The sequence below is a fragment of the Chroicocephalus ridibundus genome, chromosome 5 (assembly GCF_963924245.1).
Source record: "Chroicocephalus ridibundus chromosome 5, bChrRid1.1, whole genome shotgun sequence".
NCBI classification, from domain to species: domain Eukaryota; kingdom Metazoa; phylum Chordata; class Aves; order Charadriiformes; family Laridae; genus Chroicocephalus; species Chroicocephalus ridibundus.
In genome coordinates, this window is record NC_086288.1 from 27,970,605 (window position 1) to 27,991,840 (window position 21,236).

The following is a 21,236-nucleotide window of genomic DNA, read 5'->3' on the forward strand; positions in this document are numbered from 1 at the left end:
CTTTTTTCTTGGTCCTTTTATCGCTGATACATTGCCCAGGGAAAAGCTCCTATGGCTCCTCTCTCAGTCTCTGTATGAACCAACTGCAGTCTAGGGCTCTTTGGCAGATGATGCAAAATCAGTCTGTTTACTGAAATAAATCCATGCAGACTTATCAGGTTCCTGTGGCTTTTGGACAGATGACTAATAATCCTGACAGCTTGGCTGTTAATTTTTTAATTAGAGATAAGCCCCATATTATGTAGCAGAGTAACAGAGGATGCAGCTGCCCTGTAGCTTTTCATCAAGTTGTGCAGTAACAGGGTTAACTAACTCTTTGAGAAATAGTTGCTCTGCTGGTATACATATGGTTAACTGGGTGTCCTACAGTTTTAAAATGATATTCAGTGAACCTTCTTTCTCTTCCAGCACTGCCTTCATGTGGACTGAACCACTCAAAGAGTACGATGCCATCAGAACTCCAGGGAGACAAATATGTCTGCTTTTATCCTTCTCCAAACCCTAAGCTTTGATTGATTCTATATACAACCTAATCTCTGAAGGCTTCTTATGCACGGGTTTTTGCTTTCTTTCACAGGTACATGGCCATTATTGATCCCTTGAAACCCAGGCTCTCTGCAACTGCTACCAAAGTGGTCATTGGGAGCATATGGATTTTGGCTTTCCTGTTGGCCTTTCCCCAGTGCCTATATTCGATAACCAAGGTGATGCCTGGGAGAACTCTTTGCTATGTAGCATGGCCAGGTGGTCCAAAACAGCATTTTACGTAAGCTTTTGTTCCTTTAAACTTGTGCATGGTGGTTTCTACGCTTGCAATGGACTTAGCAAAAGCCATAGAGTATCGTGCAGAATAACTCTACATGCAGAATAACTAACAGCATTGACCATTGAGAAATGTCAAGTGGGTGTTCTAAGCTAGAAAGATAGCGCATTTTAAGTGATAAGTGGAACCCCTTTGTTCTCTTCTACTTCTATGAGTGTTCTCCATCTCATTTCTGCATGTTTACCATCACTGCTTCACTTAAGATGGCTACTCCTATACAGATAGAGGTGGTCATAAACGGGCACAGAACATAAAATTCAAAGCAAGCTTCTTTTCCATCCTAACCAGGAAAACAAGTATTTCCAGCCCCTCATTGTCCTAATCAGGCTTTTTTTCTGTGTCTGTTCATCAAAGGATTGGATTTTCCCACTTCATTCTGTTACACTATCACAATTACTTACGTCAGATATCAGTTTAAATAAGAAAACTGTAAAACCTGTAATTGGTTCCAGTTTCCAAAAGTGTAGAATAACAGTCAATTACATTGAATTTATCCTATTTGTCCCTCTGTCAGAATTAGGAATGAGTGGCTACCTATCCATAGAAACATTATTTGCCCTTTCATGTCTTCATTGGCATTTAAAATGAACTCTGTATCCAAGGCTGAAAGCCTGTTTAACCATCCAGGATCAAACTTGACATTTTGTTCTCTTTTAGGCAGGTGAAAGAGGCCCTGATCATATATAATTTTTATCACTTTAGGAGCCATGCACAGATATTTCTCTTTAGGGCAGTAAGGTCACTCTCAGTGATGGATGGGGATTCTTCACTGATTATTTGTTGGGATTTTATCTGAAAATGGTGTTTAATAAGGAACAAACAGGAGGCAAAATAAGTTCTTTTCCATCCCTCCCCAGTGCTTACACCAGCAGCGATGACTATGTAGCACATGGGCAACAGATCTGCCATATGAAGTACTTTGGGTAATACAGGACACTTACCAGGGCCTTACCATTTAAATATTTATTTTCTGTTTTCATTTATAGTCCAGACTAGAGCTAAAAACCCCTAGCTTTCCCTTAGGACACATGGCTGTGCAATAATTAAATCAATTCAGCTAGTTATGGACAAACATACCATATTCTGCAGTCACTAATCATGATAACTATAGAGTCTGTCTTATTTTATGCTACTGCAAGTTCAGAATCAGAACTAGAAACCCCATAAAGCACTTGCATTAAAATGTAATTAATTTGCAGTGCAATTCTAGACTTTCAAAAAGACAGGGAAAACACTGACTACTAGCCAGTCAATACAAAACATGCTTTGTGCTATAGTAGCACTCTTGACTTCTAGTAGCCCATTCCATTAGCATAGCTCCTCTGAAAGCACTTATCGGCTTAATGCTTTTTCATTGCAGGTATCATGTCATTGTGATTGTGCTCGTCTACTGCTTTCCACTGCTTGTCATGGGCATCACTTACTCCATAGTGGGAATTACCCTGTGGGGAGGAGAAATACCAGGCGACACATCCAACAAATATCACGAGCAGCTCAAAGCTAAGAGAAAGGTATTGTTCCATTAAACCTCACTAAGTGAATCTTGATAATACCATCTGCAATTGTGTTGCAAACTATCCCAGTATACTCCTTCAGAAACAACAAGACACTTGAAAGAACAGTAATGAGAGATCTACTTCAATAAAACTTTTTATTAGGTTTGACAAGTTGTCTTCTATGTTCACTAGCTCTTCTTTTTTGAACTTTACTGTTCATCATTAACTGAAGTCAACATTTGGATTTTAATTTCTTACTCCACATGTAGCAGCATATAGTGTGTCTGATATGTGGAAACTAAGCCCAAATGTTTAGCCTTTACAGAGACAAAATACTGAGTTTTGAACAATGGGCTAACAAATGATTAGATCCTCCTGGGCCAGATTCTCATCCCACTGAAAGAAAAGTGAATCTTGCTGTAATTTTCAGTAAATTAAGGTGCATGCATCTTTGAGATGAGTGCTGATTGGCCTGCTCATATTGAATAATTTCGTTTTTAAATCAATAACTTCTGGTGAAAAATACCAACTATTTTTTCTAGTTATTTTATTTCAATATTTTTCACTGTAAGTATTGCCTAATTTAACAAGACTGTGGATTGTTGATGAACTGATTATTTGACTATTTCCAGTTCAGTTTTCGTTATGTTGCAGTGCCATGAAGGTTTCTCTCTTATAACATTTTTTCTTAACCTAACTTTTCTTCTTTAATAAGGCAGTCCTTCAACTTTTTATTTCTGACAAATTTTTCATACTAAAATGCATAGTAAAATACTTTACCCTTCGGATTTGTAAAAATGGTACCCAAACATGGAGTTCTAACTCACAATGATGAGCTCATTTTCAATTGCTCAGGTTGCTTCCTGATACTGTGAATATGTTTGAACAGTGGTGTATACTTCCACACTGTAGCAATAGCAGAGTGCAGCTTATTGGGTCCTGAGACGATAGATCTTCTGCAAATACTAAAGAACACTGATGCTTCCATTTCTTTCAGGGCACTGCCAGGAATATGAAAGGTTTTTTTCCCTCACATACTACACAGAAAAAGTTATGCCAGGGGATATATGAAAGGAAAGATCAGGATCATTTTGTCAGTCATACATCTTCAGACTCATAAGAGACAAATGCAAAACTTTCTATGGCAAGTTTCAGTTGTCAAAATGGTAGACATACCTAGACAGATTTACCGTATGATGCGCAATGCCTCCCATGAAATCAAAGGTGTTATTTATTGTTGCCTTTACATAGTTTTTTTTAAGAGGGCAAATTGCTAGCCTTTCTTAAGGAAGCAAAATACAGTTTGACTGATATTATCACTACTATTGCCTTGTAATACATATTCAAAGATTATTTTGAATGTGAATGGAGAGAAAATGATGAAAAGTCATCATGGAAAAGTAACCAATACGTTTTGCATATTTGCCCCAAGATGAAATTACTGGACTAATTTCCAGAAATGCTGAAAGTATTTCAAAAGATCAGCATTTTACTCTTTAACATTAACCATAAACATCCAACATTACCATCACAGTCTCTGCCATGCATGTTGTCACTTATCCAAAAGTGTATTTTCAAAGTTACGAAATCACCTTTCCTACACAACATAAGCAGAAAAAGATTTCACTGGTCAATTAACCATGCTATTATCAAAACTGCCTTTTCAGCCAGTGCAAAAAAGGAATCAGATATTGAGTGGAGGGTGTCCGGAGTCTGATTGTAAAGACAAACTGATGAATTACCTTCTGTAACAGACACAGTTTGAAAAAGCAAGTGTGGAAAGAAAATTATTAAAAGCTAACTTGGAGAACTAGGAGATCCCAGAACTTCAGCACCTGTTATAATGACTAAGTAAAATCAATCTCTTATGTCATAAAAACTAAAGGGCGCTGAAGGGAAAAGCTGTCTTCTACTACATGCTATGAAGGTTCCAACGAAATCCCTCAAATACTTTAAAACCAGCACCTCTTTAGAACTCTAAATATATGCAAGAGACAAGAAGTAGCATCCTTAATTAAAGGATTTTAAATGTGAGAGTACTGGAATGCATGCCTTCAATACATGCAACAATGGGATTAAATTATGTGCAGATATATTATAACTGCATCAGTGACCTTACTGGCAGAGCTCCATGACAGCTCTTCAATTCCACTGCTGTGCTCTCCAGCAGGATGTATGAAATAACTGCTATTTGTAAAGATGAATCATAATTGGTCAATCATGGAGATGAACTAATAGACTGGAGTCCAAATAAAGCTATCATTCAGCCTGACTTTCATAACAGAGCTATTGCTTTTCCTTTGTTAAGACGAAGAAATCATCTGTTTTTCTTGCTATTTAGCAAGCTAGCTATCTAGACATATGGAAAGTCTTTTCTGGCTGCACTTATAATGATGAATGAGAAATATAAAATAGCTGACTGCATGTTTCATATTATGCAATGACACAGTGCAAAGGAAGTTTATTAGGATTGTTTGAAATAGTATTTAATGTCAAGAAGGTAGTGAACAGCTCATGGAAGACCTCTTAAAGAAACCATATGTGCCAAGAAAAGACTTGAAGCTTTAGAAAATTGTTAGTAGTTTGATAGATAGTCTCATCACTTCATACATGTGACTATGCAATGCACCCTGAATCCTTCTGAAAGCGACATCAAAGAATGCAAAGAATTTTACAGTATGCACTAGAGGCTGGGCAACACAAAGTCATACTTAGTATCTTAAAGGGTCAAAGACTGGAAATTTTTGAAATTCAAGACTGCATGAGACTACTACGACTACTACTTTTTTTTTTTTTTCTTTGACAGATCAAATGTCTCAGGGACTGACCCATTTAAATTTGCCTGACATCAGTCTTTTGAATTTATGAACATCCACCACATGTGGGAACTTTGCAGCCATTACCTCTTCTTAGAGCTCCTGGTATGAGACTGACTGATGTTGAGCTCAACATCATTTCGTTTCCTGCAATTCCCATTTTCACAAGACAGAATTATAGTTTCAGTACTGTCATACGTAACTGAAGTTTATATAGGCAGCTCATACTGTTAATATCGGTTTTATTAGGCCAAAGGGTTCTTTATATACAATGCAAATAATTAGAGACTCAGATGTTGTCTCTACACTGCTTCTTCTATCTAACCTTCTGTTCTGATTCCTCTTCCAACTTTACTTAACCTGTAAGAGGGCATAATCATGTACTGAAAATAACATCAATCAGTTCCTGTTGTCTTTGTCAAGACGTAGTTCTGATGCAACTTTCCTCTGAAAAAAATAGCTTTTCTCTCAATAGAAGATGACATTGCCTTGTCCCAATAGGAAGAATACATAAGAACAGAAAATACTCTCCTTAACTTTTATATTTTGTCTTTATGATCCCCTTTACCTCTATTAACTTTATGATAATGTGTCACTGTGCAGCTTTTTCAGCATTTTTTATGATTCCTCCATACTTATGCTTCTGCCTGTATTCTTTCCTTCACCTAACACAGCTTGAGGTGTCATCTCAACTTCTCACTGCAATAAAGATTGACTAAAAGCCTCATTGTTCCAATATCACAATTGTTTTGCAAATTTGCATGTAAAAACAGCTTACTAGTTACTCGCAGCGTTACAGGAAGCACTAGAGAGATGGTCAAGTTTACCAGCCTAAATTTCCTAAATAAGGAAATTTTCAAAGTTTTCCATATATATTTTGACAGCAAAAGTAGACATCCCATATCAATTTACAGTCAAATGCATCTATTTAATCAGTTAATACAGTATATACAACAGAGTGGAGGAGAAAACAAAAAAGTAGAAAACTTAAGATTTCCATCTGAAAAGAAACTAATATTCAAAATGATGTGAGGCTGTAGGAATAATGATGTCATAAGAACCACTTTTGAATATGAATTTTAAATATTACATAGTGTGAGAAGCCAAATCAAGTAAGAAGGCAGGACACACTTTTCCAAGTCAGGGTCAAAACAGTTACATGAAAATTCAAAAATCACTTAACATTAAGGTGTGAAAAGCTTTTACTAAATAAACAGAAATATCCAGTTGAAGTCTTAAAGGACTACAAGTAAATATTACAAAAAGACATCCTAACAATTTTCTGAAATACTTACATGAAATATTTCCCCTCTTTCACAGACTACAGAAGTAAGCAACAGGCCAGAATCCGAACAAATGGTGTCTGTAAGAACTACTACGTGAACGCTTCACACACAGCCACTCACACGTATTTCTCTAGTTTGTTCTTTTTTTTTCCTTCATGGATTTAGAGAAAGTCCAAAGAAGGGCAACTAAAATGATCAAAGGTCTTATGAAGAGACTGAAATGGCCTGGACTTCTCAGTTTGGAGAGAAGGAGGCCAAGGAATGAGGTGATCAAGGTTTTCAGAATCATGAAGCTGGTAGATAAAGTGACTGAAGAACTGTTGGTCACCAAATCTTGAAATACAAGAACTAACAGGAGAGCAGTTTCAAGCAGGTAGAAGAGAAAGTACTTTAAGAGATGGAATTTTAGAGTTGGTAAAGAGCTTCTGAGATTCTCCTGCCAGATGTTATGGCCTGAGAAGGTTCAGAAAGAGATTAGGCAAATTATCAGACAATAAATTCATAAATAGATACTGAAAGGATGAAGCAGGGATGCACCCTTCTGTAAGATAATTTTGGATGCTGGGAGAGTATTAGGAAAATGGCCAGGTTCATGAGATCTCCCTAAACAGCACCTCCTATTATTCTGTCACAGAATTGTCTTATGTCCTTATGTTCCTTTTTTACACAGCAGTACACATATAAAAATATAGTTCAGCATATTATTCCTGACTTCTGACTTTCAGCGCAACTGAAAAGGCAGATTTTCCTTTTTTCTTTTTTTTTACCACACATAACTACATGACATGAAATCATGTTTATATACATTTTATACCACATTGCACAAAATAAGAAAAGCTCTAGTTAGAAATAATGATACTTTTGCTGGCATTAAACAGTAGCTGACCAGTTCAGGATGAAAGAAAGAAGCTGAATTGTTTCACTATGGAGGAGTTTATTAAGAGGCATAATTTGTTAAATTAAAAAGGAAAAAAAAGGCAAGAGAGTCAAAGCCCAAAACATTACAGTGTAGCATCAAAGGTCGTGGAACACTGAATTAATTATAAGCACCCACAAAGAATGACACAGATTTGGAAAAACTAGACTATACTCATAATATATATCTTATTAATCAAAAATAGCTGATGAGAGTATTACACTATGAACTCACATGTCATACGGTAAGTAATTCTGAAATCAAAGATCCTTATTATTAACAATCAACTACTAAGTCTAGACAGACAGACTAGTTAGATACTGGCCCATTCATAGAACCTCATGTGAAAGTTTGCATTCTGCCATATAAACGAAGTGTTTTGACACTCTGGGTCCAAGGACTTGTCTTGCACGTGACTTCCTATTTTCTGCCAACACCATCTTGAAGCCCCACTTTTATCCTAGACATTTGGTTCAGACTTCTTCAAGGTTGGAAAACAATTGCTACCCCGAGGGACTGCACGAAGATAGGGTAACTTTAATATCTTCCCAGTTATTTAAGCAATCCATCTTCTAGTTTTTCCCAGCATGAGGATCAGCTTTCCAATCTCCAATAACTTTTATGTTATATTCCATTTATTCCGTATATTCCAATGGCATAAGGGAGTTAAACAGTTTAATATAGCAGAAAGTCACTATAACTTCATTATTCTAAATTCCATTAAAAGCACCAGCTGCAATCAACTACTCTACACAGCTTTGTACTACAGACTTCAAGGGATAGTCCACATCTTCACAGCTGACACTAGTCTATACTGAATCATCACTTATGATTGTTTTTTAAAAGTCAGACAGTAATAGCCACTGAATTTTTTGGCCTTTATTTACATAATGGTCTACCAAGGCTGCACGTGTGTCTAAACAGTCACTTCTCCATGTTACGTATGCAAAGAGAACCAAATGCTGGAGCACACAGATACAGGAGAAAGGCATCTTAGTTACAGCTCATCCAAATTGGCCATGCAACAGCAGCCCGTGTAAGAGACTTATATTGCCATCATGCCTTTCCCACTACTTATTTATTCATGGGGCATGAATGTTTCCACCTTGTAGATTCATTGTGCTTGTGCTTCATGGATAGAAATGTCTTTGCTTACATACTGACAAAGTGCCCACTCCAGAGCTGTGCAAACATACACAAAGGGGCACGTGCGCTTCCCCCCTGGGAAAGTACCCCTTCCCTTTGGTTGATTTTACATTTCTGAGAGTGATAAGTGAAACAACCCACCCATTCTGTCATGGGGTAATGAGGTGCAGAAATTCAATTTGTTGTGAATAATACATACCTCCTGCCAAAAATTGGTGCCTGTTTAATTTTTTGGTCCATCAGTAATCCTCTTCTCTAAATGGGCCTATTATTTGACTTTGCAGAGATTAAAAATGAAAATAAAACGAAGAAAAAAAGATAGGGGTATGCTAGAACAGAAACAACAAACAAGAGGAAGCTGGAGAATTAAACACTATTTTAAGAACAGGTGGTCTCACATAGCTAACAGACAGCTTATATTGTGTGCATGTCTATATTGCTTGACTATCTGAAATTTCATACAGGCCCACTTAAATTATTATTTATCTGAAATGCTGATGCATTATGAGCACCTCGTTGGCAAAAGCTTTGACACGGTGGAAAACCACAGCTGTATTTCAGTGCAGCCACTCGTAAATTTAGCAGGCATTGTTCAGCACATCCAAAAAGCAAGAAGACTAAGCAATATCATGTTGAAGGACAATTTACCCCAGCTAGCACCAGTTCTGTACATTCCACTGCTTTGTTGTCAGCCAACAACCAAATGAAAAAAGGGATGCTTTTTAATGATTCCAGTCCTTACATGGAAGTATCTGCTGATTTATTCCTTAAACAGTTGAAGTTGTGACAAAAATAACCCTGAAAGTGGCAGCTTGTTATGCCCATACGATGTCTGTCCTCTACATGAAATACAATGAATGGAAACAAAAGTTTATGAAATTATTAGCTCAGAGCATCTCTTTGTTTTCCCTATCATAAAACTAGTCTAACTTCATGATTTCATACTTTTAAGTCAATCTCCTCTGAGCTTAGACTCACCTAGTCATACATCTTAGACTTTGTGAAACTACTCTAGAAATGAAATCCATTTGAAGATTTTCATATCAATGAGAGAAGGCAAGTTTTAAAGGTAATTTTTATCTGTCGTTATGTTTGACATTGTCACATTTCTTGCTTAAAGTAAAGAAAGAACTAGGAAGAAGGAATTCTCATGAGCTTTTAAAGGCTTCTCCAAAAGCAAAATTGTCCCTCGTTTGCCAGACATCTGAAGATGTTGAACTGTGTCCAGAGCTTTCTCCACTTATTCCCTCGGTGTCAGTTTGTCTCTTTCAATATTAAAATGTTAAAAGATAACAGGAGAGGAACCAGCCTCACGGCCCAAGACCTGTCATCACAGACAAACCTAACAGAACTCCTCCAACATCATCTTAAATCTTCATCTTAAACCCATTTTGCCTCTGGACCTCTACATCTAATGGGAGGTGTTCTAAAAATCTCACCACTCCCAGAGCTCCAGTTTCCAGGCTAAATTTATTTATGGACAGGTCTATTTATGCCATTATTTTCTGTTAGCTTAATTAATTACTTACTATCCCTCACTGGTGACACCTCTACAGATGTTTTTATAACCATATCCTCTCTCAGCCTTTATTTACATTCAGTACATAAATTAAACAAGTGTTTCTGGTCTTCTTTTATATACCAACATCTGTATGCAACTAGTGACCAAAACGAGACAAGGAATGCCAGCAATGAAGTCTCACCATGGTCTTGCATACTGGTAATAACACTTTCCTGTCTCCACTGAAAATGTCTCATCTGGAACATATCTCACATTTATTCCTTTCATTAAACTGATGGCCCGGTCATGCTGTAATGAATCAATACATCTCTCTCTTCCTCATTTGTTCACAACAACTGATTCCACAACTCAAAACATAACATTTTATTAGTCCTTAATTCAGCAAATCCCAGAATTTTTCCGAGTACGATCCGACCTATGGAAGAACAACGTTTTTGTCTCTGAATGCGTCTCATCTAATCTGCAAAGTTATCACAGTATATATACTAAATTGCAACTATATGTATAGCTCTGTATATAGAGAGATAGGTAAGAGAGAGCTCATAGGAAGCCCTTTCATCATTGAGTCCCTGTAGGGAAGTTGTGAGCTTTCTGGAATAGTGCTCAGCACTTGTGTGGTGAAAAGTCCAGGAAACCTGATACAGACCAGCCATTTTGGAGGACTGCAGAGCAGAACCGCAGCTCCAGTATTGCACTTGTACACTTTTACATTCATTACATGTTGCTATTCATGTAAAAAAAAAAACAACCAAAACCATAATTTCAGCTCATCTTTTTCTGAGTTAAAGCAGAGGCTACGTGACTATTTCCTTAAGATTTAGCATGAGAGACCTCACTAAACTCCTGTCACTGCAAAAACTTACAAAGGGGAAACCAGATGAAACAGGACAGAGACATCACAAATGGTGGCAGAAGCTGAACTGCAGAGAACCTACAATATTCCAAATGTGCTTTTTAGAAGGAGGTGAAAATTATCACCTACACACACAGGGGTATTTGCTATCTCTATTGATACTTTCACCTAACAAATTTAATCCTTTAACTCAAGTACCTCATACTTTAGAATTTTCTGGACAGCAACACTGTAAATGACCTATTCAAAGCCCCTTTATGTCATTATTCATCTGCTGGGGTGGATAGAAAGAGTTTGTGATTTCTATAGGCTTTGGATAGGGTTTTCTAGGAAACAGTTTCAGCCACCCTGACATGGGTCAGCTTATACCTTATTCCACAGGAGTATCCAACCACTGCAATAATGATCAGTGTGTTGACCGTTATGGCCAAGTAGTGTGGATACTTTAACACTTGAAATAATGCTAAAATGTCTGTACAAAAGCAGAAATAGCAGATGCTGTCAGGACAATGACACTCCTGATACGTTTTAGCAAGAATAACTGACCAGAGCATATACCGCCTTTTTACTGACCAAATATTTCCAAAGTATTTTATGAGAGTTACAAGCCTACTTCTCCTAATAAATTCATAACCTTGTACAGTCGTTTGTGGAATAACAAAAATAAACTAAGTGTATCAGATGCAAAATATAAACCACAAGCATCACTAACATTAACAGTTTCCTTTCAACTGAATTTAAATTAAAATAGACTGGGGGACATTAAGTTGTTGGTTTTTTTTCTTAGGTAGTAATAAACACTTTTGCTTCAACCTTTGAAAGGGAAGATGTTACTACCATTGCATATGCATAATTATGATGGCAATAAAAGAATAGCTGTAACTGTGTTTTTTTCTGAACAGAATTTTGCCATGCATTTTAAAAAAGTACAGTCCAGGAATAATTCATTTCATCTTAAGGCAACACAATTTTATTGCTATCAACAGAAAAGAGAAGCAAGATGTTTTCAAACTATGTATTAAATAATCTGCATTCTTTCCCATGATGTTCTTGCGCCAGAATTATAGAGAAATACCATAAACATTAAAATGGTTTATATATATATAAAAAAATCACTTATTTAATTCCCCTAAGTGAATAACCTGAAAATAAAAGAATGCAAAAGACTGTAGGCTTTCCATATGAAATTAGAGCCTGTGCTCCTATTTTGAAGACAACCAAAGGTATCCATCTCATTTTAGGTTCAAGAGGGCAGTTTTCATTGACACGAGCCCACATAAATCAAACCACGTGTAGGGATATTTTTGCATAATTCAGTGGCATAATTCATCATAGCCTTATTTGTTTATTGCCTATTCAATATAAGGTCTGGTTTCCAAGAGAGAAAATTCACACGTGACAGTCCCTCTTAAGTCTTATATGGAAAATTCAAGTGAGTCTTAAAACACTGGCAAGGTTCTGGGAGAGCCTTCAATGAGGATTAAAGGTCCCAGAACATTTTCAGAATTGTGGCAGAAAGTAGATTTAAGAACCAACTACTCCTATTGGCAAAACAAAAGAAGATATGATTATTTTGTTCCCCCTACATCAAATCTCATCTCTGCTTGGAAGCATGGAAGTGAAGTGTGCCCCATCACTCATTCCAGGTCAGGAAGGAAACCACTGTAAAATATGTGATGGTGTGAATTTTAAGTACAAAAGCTCTAGATCAGCTTTTTCACTTTTTTCAGAACTAGATCTCAGAACCATATCCAGTAATGCCGATCCCACAACAGCCACTTGGAGTAATTTTCTAAAGAACATAAATTTCTTATGCTACTCCATGCTGAAGACCAAGGCAATAATACAAGGCCACCTACCTTTATTTGTCATCTAGTTTGAGCAGCAGACATTAACACATTGTCTAATATCTAACAATCCCTTGTGAGAAATCGAGGTATCTCTTTTAGATAAAGTAACATAAGACTTGTGACAACTTTTCCTCCCCATCCCCAATCAGATGCTTGTAAAATCATGTCTTCTCAAGGCAAAAAGACTAAGCAAAAGTTTTACCCCTTTTCTTCAATGAAACAGACAGTTCTTGACATCTCGAGAAAGCCTCAAAGTCACTGTCAAAACTATGTTCCATGCAACATTGGAAAAGCAACATTTAAAAATGCAGTACCTAGACCTCATGAAAAATGCCAGAATTGCTTTGATTTGGGGGGGACCCCACATTTTAGCATTTGTAAGACAGCAATCTGATTCAAAGCTACTTCATACTAGAATAGAATATCTTTTTCAACTTTACAGCTTAAAAAACAAAATAAGCAATTGTGAATTCTGTCTGCAGCAAGGGATTATGCAAACTGAAATGAAAAGTAGTTTATTTCAAGCAATTGAGAAAAAAATGGATGGAAAGTATAAGTCAGAAGAATGAAATGATTTATCAAGCACTGGAATTGACAAGTACCTTACCTGACTGAAAAAATTCCAAGCTCTCTGATTCCTTCTCTTTCTAAACAGGCATCTCTTCATCTCTTAAGAATCTATCCTTTCTACGGGCTAAAAGACACAGAAGATACCTGAACTTGTCAAAATTATATGAAAACCCACAGCACTTGTTATCTCAGAAATCAGTCCTATCTCTGTACTAATATCAGGAGTGTTATCTTTGAATCCTAATTTTCTTGCAGAAGATAGATAGTTTACTCCAACTAAGTGTTGTGGAGGAGCAAAAGACATAATGGTGTTCCCTTCTCTCTGGTGCTTAGTTCACAAGTGCCACATATGTCCCCGGGATTGGGAACTGGGTTTACTGATGGCATCCTAACACACTGGGAGAAATACTTTGTGCAATGTTAGTTTGGTATTTTACTTCCTCCAAAAAAGCACAGAGAAGAAAGAGAAACACATTATGACTCTCAGAGATTATCTGTGAACTGCATTTAAGTTGTATTCATGGACAAATAACATCCATGAGTGGGTAAACAAAGACATTCTTACACTGTATGTGTTCTTAAAGCATTTGCCCTGCTTCTCATTTACATCTGCATAGCACCTACAAATAAAAGTTCTGAAACTAATGAAGTTATAGTGTGTGATATCAGTGCAAATGAAATCAGAAACCAAATTCCTGACCTTGCAGAAGCAGCACTATCAAAGATGACTCAGAATTCCAATAAGGAGCTGCAGAGCAGATTGAAAAATAAATGATTCCGTGGACTAAGTCTTAGACATTGATGGCAAATCAATGCCTTGCAATATGAATTGCTATAACCCCCTAGCAGCAACTGAGTCTCTCAGAAACGTATATTTAACTCCTAATCTTTCAAGAGCTGTTCTCAATGCTACATCTAAATCAGACTCATTTTTCTAGCTATTTTTCATGCAAAATAAAACCAGGAGGGAAAAGAAATGTGTTTGCTGCTCTTTCCAAGTGTAGCAGTCTGTTAGCTCCTTTTCACTTTTACTGCTTCAAATGTTTCACAACAAAGGCAAACCTGCCAACTCCAATTCCAATGAACTTACATGTGTTTTGTTCTTTTAAATACACGTTTTCCCATTACATGCCATTCATTAACAAAAGACTGCTTCTTACTCAGAAAGGAAGGATTTAAAGGAATGGACAAGACTACAAAGCACATCAATTAACTTTTTTTGTAGACATAGTTTTTCTCAGACAAAGGCAGAAGCACAACAATATCAGCAGAACATGTTGATCAACATGGATGACATGTTTTATGACAACATCATATTCCAAATCTAGCCTAAAGGTAGTACAACTCATTTTAATAAAAGTCCTGGAACAGAAAAAGACCCCTTTCCTCTGGTCATGCTGCCCACAATACTCCAAGAGAGACTGAACGGAACTCCAGGGAAAACAGTGCTGCTGGGACACAAGTTGGTGATGTTCGCTGCAGCCACACATTGTGGAAAGCTCTGTGGTGAAATGGTGGCAGGAACAGAGCTAGACATTAAGCACAACTGAATTCAGTAATTTTCTGGTTTGGTTGCTTTAGAAATGTTTTCTAATGCACAAGAGCAAACCCTTATTAATGAATTCTATGCAATACAGAGCAGAGGAGAAAGCAATTGCAAAATAATATTATCTCAAAAAAATAAAGCAGAACAGGCATATTAAGAAGAAACAAAAGAACTTTGTATGTCAGAGCCACATGTCTAAGCACTCCAAAATAATCCAAAAAGACCAAAGGGATGGAGAAGAACCGCAGCCATAAACTGTAAGGCACAGCCTTGCACACTGTGCGTGCCTGTCTCTGAAAGAGTAAAGGAAATTGGGAATAATCTCCCTTCTTTTCAACTACCTCTTATTCTTCTTTTCCTCCATTTCTGCCAACACATAGTCATTCTTAGCTGATGAAACAAGGACAGAAAAGTGCTTTTTGATTTGTCTCATAAATTCTGTGGTTGACTTCAAATTCAACTGTAACTGCCCTGTGTTTCAAACAGTTTTATGCCACACAGACTTGCAAATCTCACTTATCTTCTTAGGTAATATGTCAATGAGTGCATTGTACTACATAAATACTCAAAAGAACGGTAACTTAACCTTGACTTTTCTTAAACATCCCTTTTTGCTGGAAAAATTAGCACCTTTTTTGTTCCAGGAAAAAACACTGTACCTGTTAATAAAGAAACCCCATTGCACTTCTCCCCCTAAACATACACATATCGGTATGTTACCATTCACTTCAGTGAAACTCAGACTGATACAGCCTTATCTGACAGAAAAATGAAACTTTAAATTTTTAGGTAATTTGTTATTTATGAAAAACAGATGAAAACCTGAATGATTAAGAACGTACTGTGCTTCACTGTCTGTCATTCCAGTGATTTGTTACTTCACAAATTAAATCAAACACTAATTTCCACCTAAAACCATAATTTGTTTGTAGTCTAGTTTAAATACTTACTTCAGAAATTTCTGCTTTCATGATGATGATGATTTAATATTTAATCATAGATTTCCAGACAGCAACAAGAAAATTTTATACTGATTTAACTGTTTTTAAATATGAGTGTTTTGTTTTTAAAAAAAAAAAGAGTAACCTTGCAGGAAAAAACATGATTTTCTGTGGGTGATTTGGTATTTTTCATTTCAAAACTTTAAAAAAAGTTAAAATGTTTAAAATAAGAATCAAATTGCCTGAAATTCTGACAAAAAAAAAATCATCTGAGTATTTTATTTGGGTCATAGAGTAAATAGTTATTTTATTTCTGTTATTTTATAGTAGTTATTTTTAAATAGTTATTTTTATTTCTGTTTCCCTGAAGAAAACCTGAAACACTATATTTAGGTTAAATCAAAATTTAATAACTCATTTTGCATTAATTTTTGAGCGCAACAATTGAAATCAAAAAGTTATTATTTGTACAGCCTGTGAAGGTTTACTAACTTCAGGAGGCCTTTAAGTAGACTCTGGAAGCACTGCTTGCCTTTCCCTTCAACAGAACACAGAAAACTGGCCAATAAAAATTTAAATGTTAGAAAAAAGAGAAACAATTTTCTTCGGAAAATGTTGTTAACACAATTTAGTATGTCAAACTGGCAACCTGCACTCATACTGTGGTTTCTAGCAGCTCTGGGGCATGAGTGACACAGTGTTCCACCAAATTAAACTACATTTATTGCTGGAAAGCTGTACTGTTTCAGTTCTCAACCCTGATCTTCCTTCTGCAATTATTTATAGTTAACTGATGAAAAGTGCTTTAGGAGAACCAAATATTAATAGTGCTGTTATACGTGTGGACAAAACTACAAACAGTAGGAAATGGCACCACGTACAGAAGAATGAAAGGTACTGTTGATAGCAATCCCTATTATTCCTCAGTATTCACAGTAGAAGTGAACAAGAGACTTCCCACTACAGATCTATCCTGTCTGGTTTCATTTTGCCTACAAATAGAAAGTCTGTTGTGTAAACGTGTAACATAGTGTTGAAAACGATAGCTGGGCTAGTATTTGGCATAGCTGAAGAGGGAAAGACAGGAGCGAAAATTTTACATGACTCACGACTTTTCTTCTTGTGTTTCAAGTACAAAACAGAGCTCCTCTTCATTTGTGCTTAATGGAAACTACGGTAGGTAACAGATGTTACAATGCCTGCACAAAACAACAAATAATGATCACCAGCCAAGGAAATTGTTAGCCTCTGAAATTAAACAGGATACTGTAGTTTCTCATTTCCTACAACCTGGTGTTTATTCAAATCACATCTAATAACTGGGGACAAGGAATATACTTGCAGACCACAACAGATACCTGGGTCAATAAAGGCCAAAATGAAGTGCCCAAATAAAACACCCTGTAACTTTATTCCATGATTAGGGGTACAGAAAAAAAACTTTATTCTATGATTAGGGGTACAGAAAAAAAGTAATATTTTAGAGATAGTCAAATATAAACCAGCAAATATATTACTTGGAAGAATCAATGCAAATAAAGTTAGAGAAGATTTAACTAACTTTAATAATCAAGAAAATTATTAATGGATGTTGAAATGCTAGTCCAAATAATTAAAAAAAAAAGGCTAATGCATATTATAAAATAACATTATTACTTCCTTCTTTCAGGTGGTAAAAATGATGATAGTGGTTGTGCTGACATTTGCCATCTGCTGGCTGCCTTACCACATTTACTTCATAGTTACTGGGATCTATCAACAATTAAATCGGTGGAAATACATTCAGCAAATCTACTTGGCCAGCTTTTGGCTTGCCATGAGCTCTACAATGTACAATCCCATTATCTACTGCTGTCTTAACAAGAGGTAAGAGCTGGTTATGGAACAGTTAGCATGCATAACTTCAATGAGAATATAAATGGTTTAAATGGGATAAAAGACAAAGAATTTTCACTTGAATGGTTTTCAAATAGTGGGAAAGAAAATAAAACTGGAAAAAACCTTCCTTTAGGTTTGTACTTGAAATGAATCCCAAAAAAACAAATATGCACTTCCAGTAAATACTTTGGTCTACTTAAAGTTTCAGAGCAAAATCCAGTATTCAGAAGCCAACCACCCCCATTTCTATATGCGAAACTTAAAATCTATAGCAGTTCAATAGCTTTGGCTTGCAAAACATTAAAACAAAGAAGTAAAGACAATCATTAGCGGTATACAATGCAATCTGTACGTTCACTAACTAAATGTAACCACAAATTTGTTTTTCAGTGCTGGAAGGGTATAGTATAAAATGTGATTTACTGTGTATTTTATACCTCACAATTAGACTTCTACTAAGCTCTGAGGTCTGTAACAGGCTAATAAAACAAATATTTATATTCTCGTTACTCAATACTAAATTACAGTACTGTTTGATAGCAACGCATTATGCTCTGAATTTCAAAGGCACTGCACGTGTTAAGTTTGGTGAGATTTTACGGATATTTGACAGTTTGAGACTACTGGATTGCAGAATGAACTCATGTTTTTTCATTTCAGCTTATAGGACCAGGATCTAAACAAACATCATCCTGGCCATCCTATTTTTCAGTATTTTTTCTAGTATTACTGGATAAAGACCACCAAGAACAATTAATTAGTTCACAAACTCAGTCAGTATTAATCAGTATTGAATAAGTAATCTTAAATATTATTTGAAATCACTTTTAAATGAGCAGCCAGTGTCAAATTTAAGTGATGACAAGCTTTATACCAATTTTGTTAAATATTTATAAAACCCCACTAAAGATCACACAATATCTGTCAAAAGGAGTCCAATTGAAAATGATGTGATGAAATCCTGCCAAGTTTTTATTGGTGTAAAAACACTGCAAAATTAAATGTCTGGATTAAAGAATACAAATCAACAAAAATTTCATAATTTTGAGACACACTAAAGGTCACCTTGTTCAGAATTCAGTGCAAGAACGACATACCGGTAAAAGTTTTCATATAATTAAGTTCCATATTGAAATCAAGAAGCCGAAACGTCTGCTTCCTTTTCATGCAGTAGGAAAATACAGCCTGTTGCTAGGATTCAGATTAACTCATGTAGTGGTGTTACCTCTGCTAGATCTAGTATCAGACAGTTACACAACCTAGCCCCAGCCTCATCTTCCAGGCTAATTAGGATACTATTTATGTGTTTAGATAAAGAAAGCATTATTTCAAGATGAAGAAAAACAATGCCCTAGATGAGAATGAATGGGATAAAAGGTGAGATGAAAAGTAATACAGTTTAAAAATTAGGTTTTACAGTTTCGTTCACTTAAACCATTTCCATCAGTGGTTCTTTCAATATTTTTTCATAATGTGGACTGCATCTAAACAGAAGAATGCAGAATAGCAAGCTACCTGCTTGTTTGTCATCATGTGGCAGCTCCGTAGCAAACTTAAAAAATTGAGGAGGAAAGAAGGTTATTTTTGTGAGATCAGTCAACTTTCACTAAGAACTTAATCTAAATTCTTATCTGTAGTCATCACTGTGGTAGCTGAACCATTGCTCCAAAAAGCTTACAGACACAATAAACAACACATCTGAGTGTTGAAACAAAAACAAGAGAAGGAAGACAAGTGAGAAAGTCTGGTAAGTTTTAGATCTAAGTTAAAAGGTGTTCTTTTCAGGTTACATACGAATACACAGCCCATTGCTTTTTCTAATATGTTTAACTTCTATTCTGGAAATGCATATACACAGAAAGTAACAATAGTTTTTATAGTAAATCTCTGCTTCCGAATTGAAGTAAAGTAACTATGAACATTGCACGCACTAATGCGTTAAAGCCTCAAAATTTCTGTTTGTACATTGTTCACATTCTGTTTTCAACTTTCTAGGATCTTTTTTAATTATTACGAATGATTTTCCAAATATTTTATATGAACAGTTATTAGGCATTACATGATTCCCATTTAAGCATCTCTGTTAGAAACGGAAAAACAGACGGGATATTGGAATCTGGAAGCTTGGATGGTACTTTAGAGAAAAGAACGCTACAAAGTTTCTTGCTGAGAGAAGATGGAAATATAGGTGCAGTTTTCATCATAGGTCAAATCAATACAATTTCTGTGAAGACAGTGCTATGAAAGCTGACATTTATTTATTTAGGTGAAGGGAAATTGAGTAGCAGGAAAGTATCAAAGTTAAAATGCAGAGAAAGTATATAGAAAATCATAAACAGAAATGAGCTGTTACCACTATCTTTTTTACCCTACTCAGACTTTAGTCAAGGAAACTCCCGCTGACTTCGCCACAAATAGGATTAGGGTCAAGATAATTAGCCAAGTCAGCGTCCTTGTCAGCACGGTATGTGTTTTCAGATGGAGGCCTGTGCCTGGCTCCCACAAGCACAGGCTTTCACCAAGCATCTTTCCTCCCAGGTTCCGAGCTGGCTTCAAGCGAGCTTTCCGCTGGTGCCCCTTCATTGAGGTGTCCAGCTATGATGAGTTAGAGCTCAAGGCAGCCAGGTTTCACCCCACCCGGCAAAGTAGCCTATACGCTGTATCCAGAATGGAGTCCAGCATGACAGTGGTGTTTGACACTAATGATGGAGACAACACCCATGCCAGCCGTAAGAAAAGAGCAGCTTCGAGGGACACGAGTTTCAATGGCTGTTCGGGGAGGAAGGCCAAGACCATCTCCACAGCCTCAAGTCTCATCAGTTCACTGCACACATCAGTAGATGATTATTCCTAAGCATTTCATGGTGACATCTGCCAGAAGGGCAGCACTGGACAATGCGCTCCTATTTTGGGACTAGATATTCCTATCACAGGAAAGCAAATGCAATTCCACTGATGAACCCTAGCTATCAATATTGTGAGACTTTTAGGCGTCACTTACTTTTCTGCTTTGAAGAGGAAGAGGAACTTGAAGACATATGTATGCATCAGTTCGAAAGCACAGTCGCACCTTATATATGGCAATGTTTGTAGGGATTATCTAAAATAAACCAACGCCATAAAAAATATTGTTTGAGCTGTATCCGACCTGTGGCATTTACGTTTCATTTACTGAAATGTAACAGGATCCTTTACTTATTGAAGCCGAAACGTACAATGCTTTCTATTATGAGTGTATGATTCTACAATAACAAAATTACATAAGATTTGATAAAAAAATTCTTTATAATGAAGACATAATGAGCCCCAGTCTATTCAATTGTTTTATAATTTAGCCCTATTCTCAGGCAAAGAGGCAAAATGAAGTTCACGTGAATGAAGTTCAGCTTTGTCTGCAACAGTAAAATTTTTCAAAATATGTGAAAAAGGTATTTTTAAAAAGGAGAAAATCTCAAAGAGACTAAGTTAAATTCTACTGGCTTATATATTAGTGAACGTTAGACTCCAATGGAATGTGTACTTCCAGGAGGATGTATTGCTTAGATGAATGTCCTGTAGCTTTGTATCTTAGTGCTAAGGGTAAGATCCCCCTC

At 36.3% G+C, this 21,236-nt stretch overlaps 1 protein-coding gene across 2 annotated transcripts in view; it reads left to right on the top strand.

Annotated features, from left to right (window-relative positions):
• The window catches only part of TACR3 (tachykinin receptor 3), a 36,928-nt gene extending 16,338 nt beyond the window's left edge, over positions 1 to 20,590 (top strand). For both annotated transcript variants that reach the window (XM_063336162.1, XM_063336163.1), the window contains 4 exons: positions 578 to 766; positions 2,184 to 2,334; positions 17,435 to 17,631; positions 20,182 to 20,590. In XM_063336162.1, the coding sequence (XP_063192232.1) occupies positions 578 to 766; positions 2,184 to 2,334; positions 17,435 to 17,631; positions 20,182 to 20,497 (853 nt within the window). In that variant the 3' untranslated portion in view covers positions 20,498 to 20,590. The remainder of the gene's footprint in view (positions 1 to 577; positions 767 to 2,183; positions 2,335 to 17,434; positions 17,632 to 20,181) is intronic.
• Positions 20,591 to 21,236: the final 646 nt, after the last annotated feature.